Raw genomic sequence first — 16943 nt, 5'->3', positions numbered from 1 at the left:
TAAGGAGGTGACAGAAGAAGAAAGGGGGGCAGTCATGGGACATGGCACAATCTGGGAGAGAGAGTGCCAGGCAGAGGAGACGTCTAGCAGGTGCAAAAGCGCCGAATCAGAAAAGAGCAAAATGACTTTTGCTGGGAATAAAAGAATACCTTCTATCGAGGACTGCCCTGAGGATACCAATTTCACTTCAGTGAAAACTTAAGTGCCTATATCATGAGGCTAGAAGATGAGAAATTAAATGGCTTAGGGTGGTAGGACAGAGTTCTTAGGGAAGGTTATATAAGCCTAGAGCTGGTCACACATGTGACTGATTTTTCACTTCATTCCATTTGTCTTTGGGAAAAAGAAAGAAAATACATGACTTTCTGACTTCTGCCTTTTCTCTTATTTACAGGTCATGTCCTTTATTACCTGTCCCATACTTCTTGATCAAGCTAAGCTGGGATCCCAGAGAATAAGTGACCACCAGCTGGGGCAGATACATGTCTTACTACAAAGACACCTGTCCACTAGTGTCCCTAAGGCTCCAGAAGCCCCCTGTTCTGAGTGGCTGATTTATAACGTTAATCACAGGGCAAAAAGAACGCCATGGAATAATAGGCAAATTATAATACTGTTGGCATTTCATTCTTTTTTTTTTTTGGCTTTTTAGGGCCGCACCAACGGCATATGTAAATTCCCGGCTAGGGGTCGAATTGGAGCTGTAGCTGCTGCCCTATGCCACAGCCACAGCAACACAGGATCCAAGCCGCATTTGCAACCTACACCACAGCTCACTGGCAACGCTGGATCCTTAACCCACTGAGCAGGGCCAGGGATCGAACCTGCGTCCCCATGGATGCTAGTCAGATTCATTAACCACTGAGCCACAATGGGAACTCCTTGGCATTTCATTCTCGAAGGAAACAAGTTCAATGGGATGTGGTCAAGTATAAGGAATCATGATCTTTGTCTTCCTTGTATGTTCTTCAAGAAACAGAATAGGGGCTGACATGGGTGGAAAATCTCTCCAGAGATGAAGGGAGTCAATGCAGGGTGGCATGTTTCTTATTCAAGGTCTGAAATTAGAGGATGTGGACACTAAAACATCTTAATTTTTCCTGCCCCTTCTACTTGTGTCTTTGTGGAGCTAAGCAGAGATGGGGACCTTGCGTGCACCTCACCATGCCCCGGTGAAGCCATCCAAACCTTCACCCGTCCTCACCCAGGCTGAGCACCAATTAAGGAAAACAGCGGCCCTGCCTTCCAGAATCTACAGACACGAGCACCCAATGTTTGCCAACCACCCCAGCTAAGCAACTGAGCTGCCAACAGGGTCAGGCACTAAGAGATCCAGGAGAGGTCCACGCTTTGTGAGTTACCAGCGATGATGTGTTTTATTTTTTACTAAAAGGAGGTAGATGCAGGCCTAAAACAGGTGACAGAGGAGCCCAGCCACTGGTGATGTCCCGGATGGGATCTAAGGGTTCCCACGGGGCCCCCTGCACTTGGCAGTCACCTTGAACTCTGTTCTGAGGTTCCTTGTTCAGGCAGCAAAGTGAACGTGAACCAAAAGAACCTCCACGAGGGTAGGGCCTGGAGGTGGGGAGGAGTGGGAGCTGGGAGAAAGGGAAGCCCAACCTGTGGGAACACTTGCCTCGCAAACTCCTTCAGGATGTGAATGTTCAAAATATTCAACAACGTCTTGAAGGTGGTTTACAATATCGTGACAGTTTCTGCAGTACAACAACAAAGTGATTCCATTTATACATGTACACTCCTCGGTAAAACTTTGAAAAAAAATGAGAAAAAAAATTTAAAAGAACACTTTGAAACTAACACAATGTTGTAAGGCAACTATACACCAATAAAATTTTTAAAGTTAGGGAGCTCCCCTTGTGGCTCAGCAGTAACGAACACGACTAGTGTCCATGAGGGTGCGGGTTCGATCCTCGGCCTCGCTCGCGGGTTAAGGATCCAGTGTGGTTGTGGCTGTGGTGTAGGCCGGCAGCTGCAGCTCTGATGTGACCCCTAAGCCTGGGAACGTCCACATGCTGCAGGTGTGGCCCTAAAAAGTAAATAAATAAATAAATAAACACTTTGACAGAGAACTTTTCTTACGTTGACCGTATAGTATGTGTTTCGTAAAGATTAGAATCTAATCGTGCTCTGTATCTGTCAATATAGCACCAAAGATTGAGAGTTGTGTATGTTCATCAAAAGTGTTCATCTTTTTGGAAGAATGGATATATGTATACGCATAACTGATTCACTTTGCTGTACACCTGAAACTCACACAACATTGTAAGTCCACTATACGCCAATAAAATTTTTAAAAAAAGTCAACAACTTCTTCGCTTGGGTCTGACCAATTACAAGGGCTGGTGGCTAAAAACTACCAGGGCCATACTGATGCTTACTAGTAGGATTTCAGGCCTATATATGTATGTTTTATTCTTGTTCTTATATGAACAAGACAGGTTTTAAAAGAAAAAAACAATTCCTATAGGTTTGTTCTGTGCTATCAGAGCTCCCTTAGTCCACAGACTCAACTAGGACTGTCCCCTGTCCTTATTTAATGGCTGATGTTACCTTTCTCGTGCTACTTTGGACTAGAATAAGAATCTTCCTTAATATGGATCTCACTCAGGGAAGTGGCCTGGCAATCGGCCAAACTGGAGTTCGGATCCTGCCTTTACAAGTATTATCTTGGCAAAATATGTGACCTTTCAAAGACTCAGTTTTTAAAAACTCTCTAAAAAGAATACTAGAGTTCCCATATGGCTCAGTGGTTAACAATCGACTAGGAACCATGAGGTTGCAGGTTTGATCCCTGGCCTTGCTCAGTGGGTTAAGGATCTGGCATTGCCGTGAGCTGTGGTGTAGGTTACAGATGCAGCTCGGATCCCACGTTACTGTGGCTCTGGCATAGGCCGGCGGCTGCAGCTCTGATTCAACCCCTAGCCTGGGAACCTGCATATGCCAGGAGCAGCCCAGAAAAGGCAAAAAGACAAAAAAAAAAAAAAAGGAATACTATTCCTTGGGCACAGGGTTTTTGCAAAGATTAATATGGAGTCTCCTAGGTAACTACTCAAGAGGGTGCCAGCTCATAGGAAACTTCCCCCATGGTAGCTCTAATTCCAAGAAGGGCTATTTGGTAATTAGGCATTTTTATACATGGAAAAGTGGGTTTGGGAAATAAAATAATAGCCTAGACAGACAGCAGAACAAGAAGTGTGAATGTGCCAGAACACATCAGAAATGACCATGATAAAAAAATCACAATGGAAGGGAGTTCCCTGGTGGCGTAGCAGGTTAAGGACCTGGTGTTGTCACTGCTGTGGCTTATCTCACTACTGTGGCCCAGGTTTGACTCCTGGCCCGGGAACTTCTGCATACCTCAGGTGCACCCCCTCTCCCCCAAAAAAGGGAAGGAAGAAAATCTATATAAACATTATGTAAGTGTATAATAAAAGAGACATTCTTTTAAAAAAAAAAAATCACAATGGAAATACCAAATACAGCCCACTCTTAAATATCCAGGAAACAGGCCTCCTAATAAATTCTATTTCTGTTATCTTGATCTGCGTGACTGTATCCGTGTAAAAGAAGTTAAATTGTATTTATTTAAGAATATTTCAGGGAGTTCCCATCCTGGCTCAGTGGTTAACGAATCCAACTAGGAACCATGAGGTTGCGGGTTCGATCCCTGGCCTCGCTCAGTGGCTTAAGGATCCGGTGTTGCCCTGAGCTGTGGTAGGTCACAGACGCAGCTCGGATCCCACGTTGCTGTGGCTGTGGTGTAGGTCGGCGGCTACAGCTCCGATTCGGCCCCTAGCCTGGGAACCTCCATATGCCTCCGGTGAAGCCCTAGAAAAGACAAAAAGACCGAAAAAAAAAAAAAAAAAGAAAGAAAAGAAAGAATATTTCATAATTGAGAGTCTTCATTGAATCAGCCACTTCTGCACACAATTCCTTTGAAATAAAACTTACTTTATAGGGGTGACCCCTGGTAATGAAATGTCACATATTCCTAAAGCGCCTTCACACACCTCAGCCCACTTAATTCACAAAAACTGGCATCCACGGATGGGGAAACAAGGATCAGAAACTCCAGGACCAGACTCGTGGTTCTGTTTAAAACGAAAAAGTTCAAGAGACAGCCCTCCCTTCACTCCTCCCTGAGCCCAGTCTCCACACCCATGTCCGGGGCCAGCTGGGTTGTTCTAGCTCATTTTTCTTCTACTCCCTCGTCTGTGGAGAAGGAGACAGTAAGAGAAAGAAGGAAAGCGCCGAGCCCAGGATAGCTCACGAAATGGGAGCAGAGGCATTCGCTGTTGGGGTGGGATGGGTGGGCAACCCCAATGCTGCTCAGCTCATGAGACAAAAAGACAAACGACGCGTTTTCCCAATACAGTCAGATCCTGAGTCTGCCTCAGCCACGGTCGCCCCAGGATGTGGCCATGCGTCACAAAGGGGAAACAGAGATTACAGTGTCATCCAGCAGGCGTGGAGGGAGGCCCTTCTTCGATCCGAAATAAAACCATTAACATTTCCTATAGATAGAAGGAGTTGTATCCCTTGCCACATGCCTGGGGAGTTTTCGCTTCCAAATTCTAAAGAAGAGCAGTGGAAACAATTGCTGGGTGATCGTGTGATAGGGCACACATGCGCCCTATGACACGATGTGTGTGTGTGTGTGTGGTGTGGCCACACACATCCCCATATCTCCTAAGATTCAAGGTTTGGGCAAGGGTTGTTTGCAGAAGAACCAAAATTCCTAGGACTTGGGGAACTTGAATCGCCCTGCCTAGAAGCAGCAGGTGGGCACAGAGGTCAGCTGTGCGATGGAGTGTGAGGAGAGGGGAGGAGTTTATTCAGATCAACGAACCAATAGGAACAGGGGAAGAGGGCCTTGCGCCGGCCCCAGGCCAGCCTCTGACCGTGTTCGGTGGGCTTCTTTTCTGAGAGCTCCTTTCCCAGATAAAGAGGACCAGGGATGACAGTAAGGCTGGAGGATTTTACCAGCAAAATTGAATAGATTACAGTCTTCTAACCAAAAAAGTACCAACAGTTGTGTTCTGAGATCTTCCCACTACACAGGGTTCCAGGTTTACGTAAATGTATCGCTCGCTTCCAGAAGGCAAAGATTTCGAAGCCAGATTCGCAAGGTAGTCTAAGACGAGGGAGCTTTTCAGTGGTTTTTGAGTCATGTGGGAGCTCTTTAAACCTCAGACCATAAGCAGAATCTGACGTTTCAGAAAACCCCCAGGTGATTTGATGGACTGGCCCACAGCCCCCAGAGAGGCCCTATGACAGACAGGAGTCTAGGCCCTGGGCTGGACCCCCAGCTACACATCAGCGTGCCAGCAGCTCTGACTCCCACACCGTCCATCGTCCATTGGAGGGGCTGGTTCTACTTGGGCAGCCTTGATTTGCTGGTGCAGATTAACCCCGTAGGGTCTGGGAGCAGTATTTTTTCTCCCATGACTCGAAGCTAAACGCTTTTTTTTTTTTTTTTTTTCCTCAAAAGATGAGAAGGGGGTGGGGAGAAGGCTTCGCATCATCTTGGTATGTGGTCTGTTCCGCGCTCATGGAAGAAAACAGACCTCCGACTCCCCAAGGATAATGCAAAAATAAATCCGATGACCTTCTGCGCATAGAAACAGCCTGTCCCTGTTGAGCGCCTCTGACTTCCAAAGGGCTGGGAAAACCACTGCAGGAAAGGCTGAGGACAGCCCCACTCCACGCTGCCCTCCTGCAGGGCGCTACAGACACCCGGTCAAGTGGATCCTCCTGGGGCAACCTGAGCAAACCAGGAACATCTGTCTGTTTGCCTGTATGGCCAAGGGCCGCAGTACTCACGGGTGGTGTGGATGGTGTCGCTGGGCTGGCTGCGGGGGCTGGAGCCGTGGGGATTCACGGCCCTCACGTAAACTGGTAGTTGGTATCCGGATCGAGGCCCTTGATAACCATGGAATCCATCTGGATCCGCTCTTGGATTAAGGTCCAACTCCTGTCCAAATCTGGCCTTTATTGATTAAAAAACAAAACAGAACAGACACAGGAGTTCAGGCATAGCTGAGGGAAGGCAAGCTTGCTGGCTGTGTAAACTAACAGCATTAGAACCCTGGGAGCAATACTTATAAAAATGAATGAACATTTCCTATCTAAAAGTCATCCTGATTTTAAATCACAGGTCATAATTTTTAAGTCCTTGCCAATAAAAGCGAGTAGATCATTTTTAGGGCCAGTTTTAAGCACTGTTTAAAGATCACATGCTTCTCCTTGCATGGCCTTGACTGCGGTGAAAAGATCCCCATGTAGGAATTCAGTCTCAAGGACTCTGCCTTCCAGATGTTTCGTAAACAAGCCTTCCCCTGACAGTCCCCATTCCCAGAGGTCAAGGGAGCACAGATTCTATCTATTCACAATCTGGTCACAAAATAAACAAATATAAATTTTATAGGGTGACTAATTGCATGAACTGCCATGAGAAAACCCAAGAAGATTCTGTTCATGGCCATTCTTACTCTTCACAAAAACCGTTCAACTGAGCCAACTTGCCAAATGTTCCCATGTCTTCGAGAACTGCATGAAAAGTGTAGAACTTGACTTAGAGCTTCCATCTGTGGGGCAACATACAGGGAGGGGGTAAGAAACCAACTCTGGAGCTGGAATGAACCATTTGAACCCTGCATCTACTGCTTACTAGCTGCTGTCTCACTACTTCGGGTCTCTAGCTCCTCATCTGTAAAATGGGGTGACAAAAGCATCTATTTAGGAGTTCCCGTTGTGGCTCAGTGGTTAACGAATCCGACTAGGAACTATGAGGTTGCGGGTTTGATTGCTGGCCTCGCTCAGTGGGCTAAGGATCCGGTGTTGCGTGAGCTGTGTTGTAGGTCGCAGATGTGGCTCGGATCCCACGTTGCTGTGGCTGTGGCGTAGGCCAGTGGCTATAGCTCCGATTAGACCTGGGAACCTCCGTATGCTGCGGGTGCGGCCCTAGATAAAAAGGACGGAAAAAAAAAAAAAAGCACCTACTTGAAAGGGCCATCATAAAAGAGAAATGCGTGACATCGTCTCAGTACCATGCCTGGCCTCACGCTGTAAAGGCTCAGCACAGATTAGCCATTATGTGAGGGACGTGCCCACCTCCCAGAGCTGGCAGGCTACCCTGGGCCACCTGCTCCCTCTGTGCCTGTGAGCTCCAATGCATTGGCACTGGCCCATGGGGCTAGTCAGTGCTTGAAATGTGGCTCGTCTGAACTGGGATGTACTGTACATGTAGAGTGTACAATGGCTTTTTTAGGTATAAAACATCTCATTGATATTTATATTGATTACATGTTGAAATGATAATATTTTGGATTTGCTTTTTAGGGCTACACCTGCAGCATACAGAAGTTCCCAGGCTAGGGGTTGAATGGGAGCTGCAGCTGCCGGCCTACACCACAGCCACAGCCATGCCAACTCCAAGCCTCATCTGTGACTTCCATTGCAGCTCACAGCAATGTGCGATCCTTAACCCAAGTCATCATGGATACTAGTTGGGTTCATTATCACTGAGCCACAATAGGAACTCCTGTTTTTATTACCTTTTAAATGCCTCTATGAAAAAACTTAAAATTTCAGACTTCTCTGGTAGGCTAGCAGTTAAGGATCCAATATTGTCACTGCTGTGGGGAGAGTTCGATCTCTGGCCTGATGCCCTGGGTGCAGCCAAAATAAACCATAATTTAAATTTTCTTATAGGCTTGCATCTTCTATTGGATAGTGCTGTTCTGTGTGGACTTCCTGGTTGGAGGGGAAAAGGTGAGCTTTCCAGATAATAAGAACTGCAAAATGGGAGTTCCTTGGTGGCCTATTGGTTAAGGATTTGGTATTACCACTGCTATTGCTTGGGTCACTGCTGTGACACAGGTTTGATCCCTGGCCTAGGAATTTCTGCATGCATGGGTGTGGCCAAAAAAAAAAAAAAAAAAAAAAAAGAAGAATTACTAAATGAAATTTGGGAATATTTGTGCATGGTGGGAAGGGGGGTGCACAGTGCAAAAGGCATAACTGGAGTGGAGCTTCTATGTTAACAAGCAATAATAGCTATCATTTATCAAGTCCCTGTGAAGTATCAAGCATCGTTCTAAAACTTTAACTCATTTACCTCTCACAATTACCCTAAACAGTAGATACTAATATGAAAAACCCTTCTTTCTTTGGATAGGAAATTAAGGCACAGAATGGATAAGTAACTTGCCTGAGGTCCCACAGCTGATAAATGGTGAGACCAACTTGGGTTGGTGGGGGAAGGTTAAATTAAGAAGATCCTTTGCAAACTATTGCTCTTGGAATGGATTTACAATGAGAGCCTGCTGTGTAGCATTGAGAACTATGTCTAGATACTTATATTGCAACAGAACAATGGGTAGAAAAAAAAATGTATACATGTAAGTGTAACTTGGTCCCCATGCTGTTCAGCGGGGGAAAAAAAAGAAGATCCTTGATGTCAAATGAAAATTTGAGGTGCTCATGGTTGGGAGGGGTTATTCTCCATCTTTTAGTTTGCTCTTCAGTGAACCTCTCGGTTTTTCTATTGTTAAACACCTCCTCACAGATATTTAAAGAAGCAAAAAAGATGGATGTTTGTCCTTTATGAACAACTTAATAGACAAGGAAATAAAGACTCTCTTTGCTAAAAGGAGATGATGGCTGGATTGTACATGGATTTCTCTAATTTGTGCTCTCCTAGTTTTTCATTAGCAAGAATCGTTGAAAGCCAGATGGAGTCCCTAAGTCCCTAAGCCTAAGTAAAAGATGCTTCTGTGGCTCACCATGCTGCTGAGGAGTTTATGGGGCCCATATCTCACAAGAATTCATGTGTCTGCGGAAGGAGAGGTCACAGGGCATGGCCCCTGGAGGAAGGGAGGCTCATTTCTCTTTCTGGGTATCTTTTCCCTAAAGATGGACTTGTCATGTAAACTAACTCTGTCATCAAAGAGAAAACCTCCGTGAGTGGAAGGAAACACATTTGCAAACTCAAATTAGAACAAAAAGCACTTCACAGAGGAAAGCTGCAGAGGATACCTACAGTAAAGCCAGAAAAGATGTGATCTTTAGATAAAACTCTCCTATCATCCTTTGCTAATTCCCACGTGGCATTTATAGAGGAAAGGACCTGTAACTGCTCTCAGAATGTGCCATTGTCTACCCAGGGCTACCTGCCAACATCTGCAACAATCTTTGCATAAAAATTACAGCTTCCCCCTCCTACCAAAAAGATTACCTTGCATTTGTTCATTTAATGTAAGAAAGAAAACTATATTTTCAGTGAATAAGAGACTGACATCATTAACATTCAATTTCATTGCATATGGTGAGAGAGGAAAGCTCATGAAGATTGAAAACCAGTTCAAAACCTTTAACATTCTGCCTCTCATTTTGTCATAGGTTTTGCATTTAAATGTCTCTTGGGGTACCAGAGTGCAAAGGTGAGGCTGAGAGAGAGAGAGAATCAGGCAAGAGTATTGTCTTAGATCACTCTCAAACAATAGCTTTATCTTTTTCCACCAAAGAAAAGCATTTTATCTGAACTATAAAGTTACCAGTCAGATCACCATAGCAACACCAGACTGCCAATTTCCACAATAAGGAAAAGACTCGGAGGGGGAAGAAATGGCGGTGGGCGGGGGGAGAAAGATGGTTAAGATGGGCAGCCTGCAGGGCATCTTGTATCTCAGTAGGACCCCCTCTGGAAGGTGGTTGGGTGGGTCAGTTCAGATGGGACAGATACAACTGAGTCTGCAGTGGCCATTCGAAACCCAGTTAGCTGATTTGAGTAATCAACACTCACTCCCTGGTTCATTTTGGTGGGAAAAAGCACTACCATTGGCTATGTTAGCATCCAGTCTGGTTATCAGGAAACTTACAGATCATTTGGTCCAAGTGTCTAAAGGCACTCAGAAATTACATGCAAGATTTTATGTGTGAACATCATTTTATTTTCCAAAGTAAACTGTCCTCAGCTTCTTATCAGGTTCTCAAAGATAAAAGCATGATCCCAAAATTTTTGACTATCTAGTCCACTGTCTCATTCTAGACATGTGGATACTGAGGAAAAATAATTTATCCAAAGTTATAAAACCACTGGGTGGTACATTTTTCTATTTTATTCCCTTTCATGTGGCATTTCAACCACTTTGTCTATTGCCAACTCTACCCTTAGTGGACAATCATTTTTCTTGGTACCATCAAACCCAGCAGGTGGCTGCCTTGGACTACTCAGTTGGCAAGTGATTAATGATTATCAACCATGCATCCATCACAGAAGTTATATTCTAGGAGGCTCCAAGGAACTATAAGCACAGTTCCATTCTCAGGGAGTTTATAACCTAATTGGCAGATAATACATCTAAGGACCAGCAGGAAGTCAGTGCAAAGCCACATATTTCAAGAGCTGTATTTGAATGGGTCAGTGTGAACTGGTATTCTGGGGAAAGTATATGAGACCAGGAAGAACTAAGTTAGATTTCTAATATATTGGGATTTTGATCACTGAAAAGGAATAGAGCATCTCTGAGTGGAGATGGGTGCAGCATTATCTCTATGTACCATGAGTAAATTTTTTTTTTTTTTTGTCTTTTTGCCTTTTCTAGGGCTGCTCCCATGGCATATGGAGGTTCCCAGGCTAGGGGTCTAAACGGAGCTGTAGATACCAGCCTACACCAGAGCCACAGTAACGTGGGATCCGAGCTGCGTCTGTGACCTACACCACAGCTCACGGCAACGCCAGATCCTTAACCCACTGAGCAAGGCCAGGGATTGAACCCACAACCTCATGGTTCCTAGTCAGATTCGTTAACCACTACGCCACGATGGGAACTCCCACGATATGAATAAATTTAGCAGCAACTACATGTAAAATATAGTGTGAGATATCCAAAAGAGTAGATAAATGGGTTCCTAATATGAGTGATCAATTAATCTACATAAAATATGGGTAAAACATATAAAAACATTAGCCATAAGTACATCAATGGATATATCCCACTTCTCTGCATATCACATATAGTCAAAGCTTTCCTTATCAACCTCTACTTTACCAATTTGTCAGACTAACTAATCATCTTCATTTGTTCCCACTAATTCAATACCTGGCTTATCAAGAGTTAGTTGTGTTTAGGGAGTTCCTGTTGTGTCTCAGCAGTAATGAACACAACTAGTATACATAAGGATGCTACTTCGACACCTGGCCTCCCTCAGTGGGTTAACTATCCGGCACTGCTGTGAGCTGTGGTGTAGGTTGCGAACCCAGCTAGGATCTGGCATTGCTGTGGCTGTGGTGTAGGCCAGTGGGTGCAGTTCCTATTCGACCCCTCGCCTGGGAACTTCCATATGACACAGGTGCGGCCCTAAAAAATAAATAAATAAATAAAAGTTAGTTGTGGTTATTTTCAAGTTTATTTATAACTTTTGTGTTTGTTATAATTATGTTATTTAATGCAATGTTATATAAACTAGTGAATATGAGTAAAAAATATTAAGTGATAGCTATGTTAAATAGTTTTGAAAGACTTAGTTAAGCTAAACCACTAAAGCAGAATTGCCTTTAAACTAAGTGAAAGCAACACAACTGTAAAAGAGTGAAAAGAAGAAGATAAAATTCTCTAAGGATTTTGCAGTCAGATAACTTGGCATGTAACTTTAAATTTTTAGCTTGAAAAACCTGTAGGTAGAAATTGAAGCTGCTATATTACAGGTATGACTAAAATGTCTACATTACCCAAAGGAATGTATATATTCAATGCAATCCCTATTAAAATTCTAATGGTACTTTTCACAGAAATAGAAAAATACTAGCAAACCAAATTCAGCAGCACATTAAAATAATCTCACATGATCAAGTAGATTTTATCCCTGGATGCAAGAATGGTTTAACATAAGCAAAGCAATAAATCTAATACACCACATTAACAGAATGAAGGATAAAAAATAGAAGGGTATCTTAATAAATGAAGAAAAAGCATTTGATAAAATTCTGCATCCCTTCATGATAAAAATTCTCAGCAAATTAGGTATAGAAGGAATTTACCTCAAAATAATAAAGGCCGTAGATGACAAGCCCACAACTAACATACTCAACAGGTTTTTTTGCTTTTTTTTTTTTTTTTTCCCCTCTAAGGGCAGGAAAAAGGGTGAACACAGGTATCCGCTCTGACCACCTTCTATACAAAGTAGTACTAGAAGTCCTAGCCAAGGCAATCACACAAGAAAAATAAATAAAAGTCCATCCAAATTGGAAAGGAGGAAGTTAAATTGTCTCTGTTTGCAGGTGACACAGTATCATAAGCCTTAAACACTCCACCCACCCAGGAATTGAAACAAGTTTCACAAAATAATTCTTATTTATGTTATGTGTGATACCCTCTGATATTTTTCTTTTCTGTTCTATTTTGATTTTTTTTTCTTCTTTTTAGGGCCATACCTGTGGCATATGGAAGTTCCCAGGCTAGGGGTCAAATCAGACCTGCAGCTGCCAGTCTACACCACAGCCACAGCAACACCAGATCTGAGCCGCATCTGTGATCTACACCACAGCTCACACCAACACTGGATCCTTAACCCACTGAGCGAGGCCAGAGATCGAACCCATATCCTCATGGTTACTAGTCGGATTGATTTTCATTGCACCACAACAGGAATTCCTGTTCCATTTTGTTTTTGAAAAGCTATTGGTCAGGACCCTCTCAGCTGAATTTCAGTGCCTTCTAATGTGTCACAACCCACAGGTTGAGACTTTCTTTTGTGGAAAGTTCAAGCTGAGGTGAGGAGTGAAGTTCAAGCATGTTATAGACACTAACTAGGAAACTGGGCTAGGGATGGTTAAATTCTGCTGAGAAAATACTGTTAAGAGTGGAATTTGTTGGAGCAGAAACAGCCCTCTAGGGAATCCACAGAACATCTAGGATGGCCTCGACTGTGGCGGCCACTCTATGTGGCTGAGACCAAGTGCACCAAAAGCCTAACTGCAGCACAACCAGAGGTATGCCTGTTCTCCTTCCCTCAATATGGGACCATTCCATGCTTTAATGGCTTCTGAAGGACCCTGAGTTATTTGGAAGCACCTTCCTTCAATATTCCCCTTTATATTATTCCTTCCAAGCATCCTTTCAGAGACAAAATTGATTCTTCTCTGGACTCCCCCATCCCTTAAGTCTGATTCTACTATTTCACTGGATAGATCACGTTTTAATGTAAGTTTGTATTTCTGCCTTCCCTACTAGGCTGTGAGCTCATTAACATGCTGATTGTCTTATTTATCTCTGTGGTCCTTGGAATGGCTGCACGATCTTTCAAAAGGCAGATACTATCAGTCCCTTTCCTGCTAGACAATTCCCCTAGCGCCCTATTCCCTTCAGAACAAACCCGAGCTCCCTTATAATACCTTTCCTGCCCAACCTTTGCATTCCTACCCAGCCTTATCTCTAGCCACACAAAGCTCCAGGCTTCTAAGCAATTCCAGGAACTTTTTTTTTTTTTTAAACCTCCAAGCCACTGCTCAAGTAGCTTCTTCTGGCCTAAGCCTTTTCATGCTGCTTCCTCTCTTCCCTTCTGCCTGGTTATCTTGATGTGTCCTCCTTAGCTCCTGCAAGAAGCCTTTCCAGACTCCTTCAAAACTGGATCAGATGTCAAGGATCTGTTCCTCAAGGCCCCTGGTCCCCACCCCTGCCTGCAACACTCACTGCTTTGGACTCTCTGCTTGTCCGCCTTCTCCACTGGACTACCCAAGCAGGGGCAATAGCCAATTTGCTCCCAAATCTCTTGCACATGATTTGCACATGGAAGATACTCAATATGTACACATTTGGATGAATGTATGCACGTAGTAAGTATCTAATAAAGGGTGAATTGAGCTCAGTTGAACTATCCTCAGAATTTGATTAGGAATAACACAATGCCCTACACCAAGAGGTGGCAAATTTCAGCTGTCTGCTCGTTTTTGTAAATAAAGTTTTATTGGAACACAACCACACCCTTTTGTTTAGGTACTGCCTATGGCAGCTTTCCTGCTACAGTGGCAGAGTTCAATAGTTAAATACAGAGACCATGTGGCTGGCAAAGCACAAAATATTTACCAACTGACCCTGTAGAAAAAGTCTGCTACTCCTCGTCTCAGACAACCGTCTTGAATCTTGTTTTGCCACTCTGACATTCTGTAGAAGCCTGAATCCCTTCTCAGATTAATATTTTTAAATGCCTAATATAAAATGCATAGGCCAACAAAGGAAACGAGTTACACTGAATACCGTCTCCAAAACAATAAAACATTATGATATATATATATACTTTGTCGTTAACACATTAAGTAACCATATCTTGCAATGGATTTAATAGCTACAATCATTTCATAGTAGTGATAAGCATAAATGGTATCTTGAGGTATAGGTGATAACTATAATGGGATAAACACATATCTATGATTCTATCGGAGACCAAGTCACAGGAATTGCTAATGCCACTGTGGTTACTTGATTACATTCATATTTGAAGAAAACCTTCAATTTCAGTGTATACAACTAAGAATGTAATTTTTGTCCACCCAAAGTTCAGGGACCCTTTGGCTTCTATCCATGAACCCCCAGGGGATCTGCAGACTGTGGCTTAAGTAGGAAAAACATGTGATCCCACAGATTATCCGGGGTGATCGCAACAAGAGTAAAAGCAAACCTCAGGCTCGGAAAAGCCTCCAAGTCTCTCTCCATTTTACAGACTCGCTTTTATGCAAGATTTGCTCTACACTGGAATGAATTGCAGAGGAAAGTCCAACACCACTAAGCAGTCACAGTTAAAAAAAAAAAAAAAAAAAGACCTATTATTTGACCTTCAGCTCTCAGCCTTCTTTCTTTCTTTATGAATTCATTTGACCGAACCAAATGACAAACAGATGGATAGAATGGGGTAATGATAAACTCAGCTGGCAATTTGTCCCTGGCGGGGTAACTGGAGAGCACACTTTCATTTACCGCTTACAAATGGCTCCCAACGCCGGTACACAAGAATTCAATTTGTGTCAGCTCCCATCAATCTGACCAGGGATTACATCAGGAAAGCTCACGGTAGGAGGGATGGAAGCTGTAAGGGATCAATTTGTAGAACTGTAGGTCAAACTTCTACAAAAACAATCAGAATCGCCCTTCCATTTATGCCTGAGTGGAGGAACGAGATGGCTACCAGAACTTCTGGGAGGAGGCACCAGTCCAGAAGGTGGTTCTGAGACTCTTAATTTAGAAACTGAAGGTGACAAAAAGGAATTTTCACTCATTAACATGAAATGTCAGCTGACATCCAACAAGCCCACTCATACTGTTTTCCATTTCTATTGTTGGTGGCAAGGAAGGCACATTTTTCTTTTACCTTTTTTTTTTTTTTTTTTTTTTTAGGGCCACATCTGCAGCATATCGACGTTCCCAGGCTAGGGGTTGAATCAGAGCTGTAGCTGCCAGCCTATACCACAATCACAGCAACACAGGACCTGAGCCTGGTCTGTGACCTATACCACAGCTCACAGCAACGCTGGATCCCCAACCCACTGAGCAAGGTCAAGGATCAAAGCCGAATCCTCACGGTTGTTAGCAGGTTCATTTCTGCTGCACCACAACCAGAACTCTCAGAAGGCACATTCTTAAACAGCACAACTTCCTAAAGATTTTCTCGAAAAGAAAGGTTCGCCCTCCAAATTAATTAATTGTATATAGTTCTTTATGTTAAGCTCTATACTTTGGAGGGCAGGAAAACCAACACAGGGCTACATCACTGTTAAACAGGGCATCCATTTGCCTGATTATTACTATAAATTCTAGTAAATTGCTATGAAAACAGTTGGCAATTCACTTGCATGTTATGGAGAGCTCCAAAACACAAGTTATCAATATGAAATAAAATCACAATGGGAGCTTTCAAGTTCGTCTTATACATGAGGTGTTATTTGGAGCTTTACCTCATAGCAATATCCCTTTTATGATGAGGAAATAAAGGCAATAAATAACTTTGGGTTGCGGTAGGGAAAAGGAACATGCATACAAATCTATATTGGGTTTTGCCTGGCTTTTAATTCTGCAGTTGGTAAGGAAGGATGGTGGTTACTGTTGTGGCCCCGGAGATTAGTGATAAAGGATTCATTGACTCTCCTGTGACTAATAAGGCAATACATTGCCATGCAGCTCAGGGTAAGGGAAAGAATAGACATTAAAAAAAAAAATCTTCGGAGTTTCCATCTGGCTCAGCGATAACAAACCTGACTAGTATCCACAAGGACTCAGGTTGGATCCCTGGCCTCGCTCAGTGGGTTAAGGATCCGCATTGCTGTGAGCTGTTGTGTAGGTTGCAGATGCAGCTCGGATCCTGTGTGGGTGTGGGCGTGGCCAGCAGCTGCAGATCCGATTCAACCCCTAGCCTGGGAACTGCCATATGCTGCAAGTGCGGCCCTAAAAAGCCAAAAAAAAAAAAAAAAAAAAAAAAAAATTCCAGAGTTTCTGCTATGGCACACAGGGTTAAGGATCCAACTTCAGTGACTCAGGTTGCTGCAGAGGTGCGGGTTTAATCCCCAGCCTGGCACAATAGGTTAAGACATTGCTGCAGCTGCTGTATAGGTCGTAGCTGTGGCTGAGATTGGATCTCTGGCTCAGGAACTTCCACATGCTGCAGGTGCAACCAAAAACAACAAAACAAAATCCTCCATAGGCTACTCTTCTGAGTACTGTACAGACATCTATTTATCTTTACAACCTTCCCAAGGCAACCACTATTATCATCCCTACTTTACAGCCAAGGGGAGTAAGCTTAGGTTAAGGATCTCGTGCAAGGTGCAAGGAGCTATTGTTTTCCTCTAGATTCCATCCCCTGACTGCCTGCGTGCACGTATCCACCGCACCCATTTGACACATGGTATTTACACATATTCCACAGAGGGA

The 16943-nt window shown here is 43.6% G+C and overlaps 1 protein-coding gene across 1 annotated transcript in view; it reads right to left on the bottom strand.

Annotated features, from left to right (window-relative positions):
* The window catches only part of EGFLAM (EGF like, fibronectin type III and laminin G domains), a 203298-nt gene that overhangs the window by 90734 nt on the left and 95621 nt on the right, over positions 1-16943 (bottom strand). The window contains 2 exon segments of the mRNA XM_021076641.1: positions 5845-5913; positions 5916-6010. Coding sequence (XP_020932300.1) covers positions 5845-5913; positions 5916-6010 — 164 coding nt within the window.

The sequence above is a fragment of the Sus scrofa genome, chromosome 16, assembly GCF_000003025.6.
Source record: "Sus scrofa isolate TJ Tabasco breed Duroc chromosome 16, Sscrofa11.1, whole genome shotgun sequence".
NCBI lineage: Eukaryota > Metazoa > Chordata > Mammalia > Artiodactyla > Suidae > Sus > Sus scrofa.
This window is presented reverse-complemented; position numbering and strand designations above follow the sequence as displayed.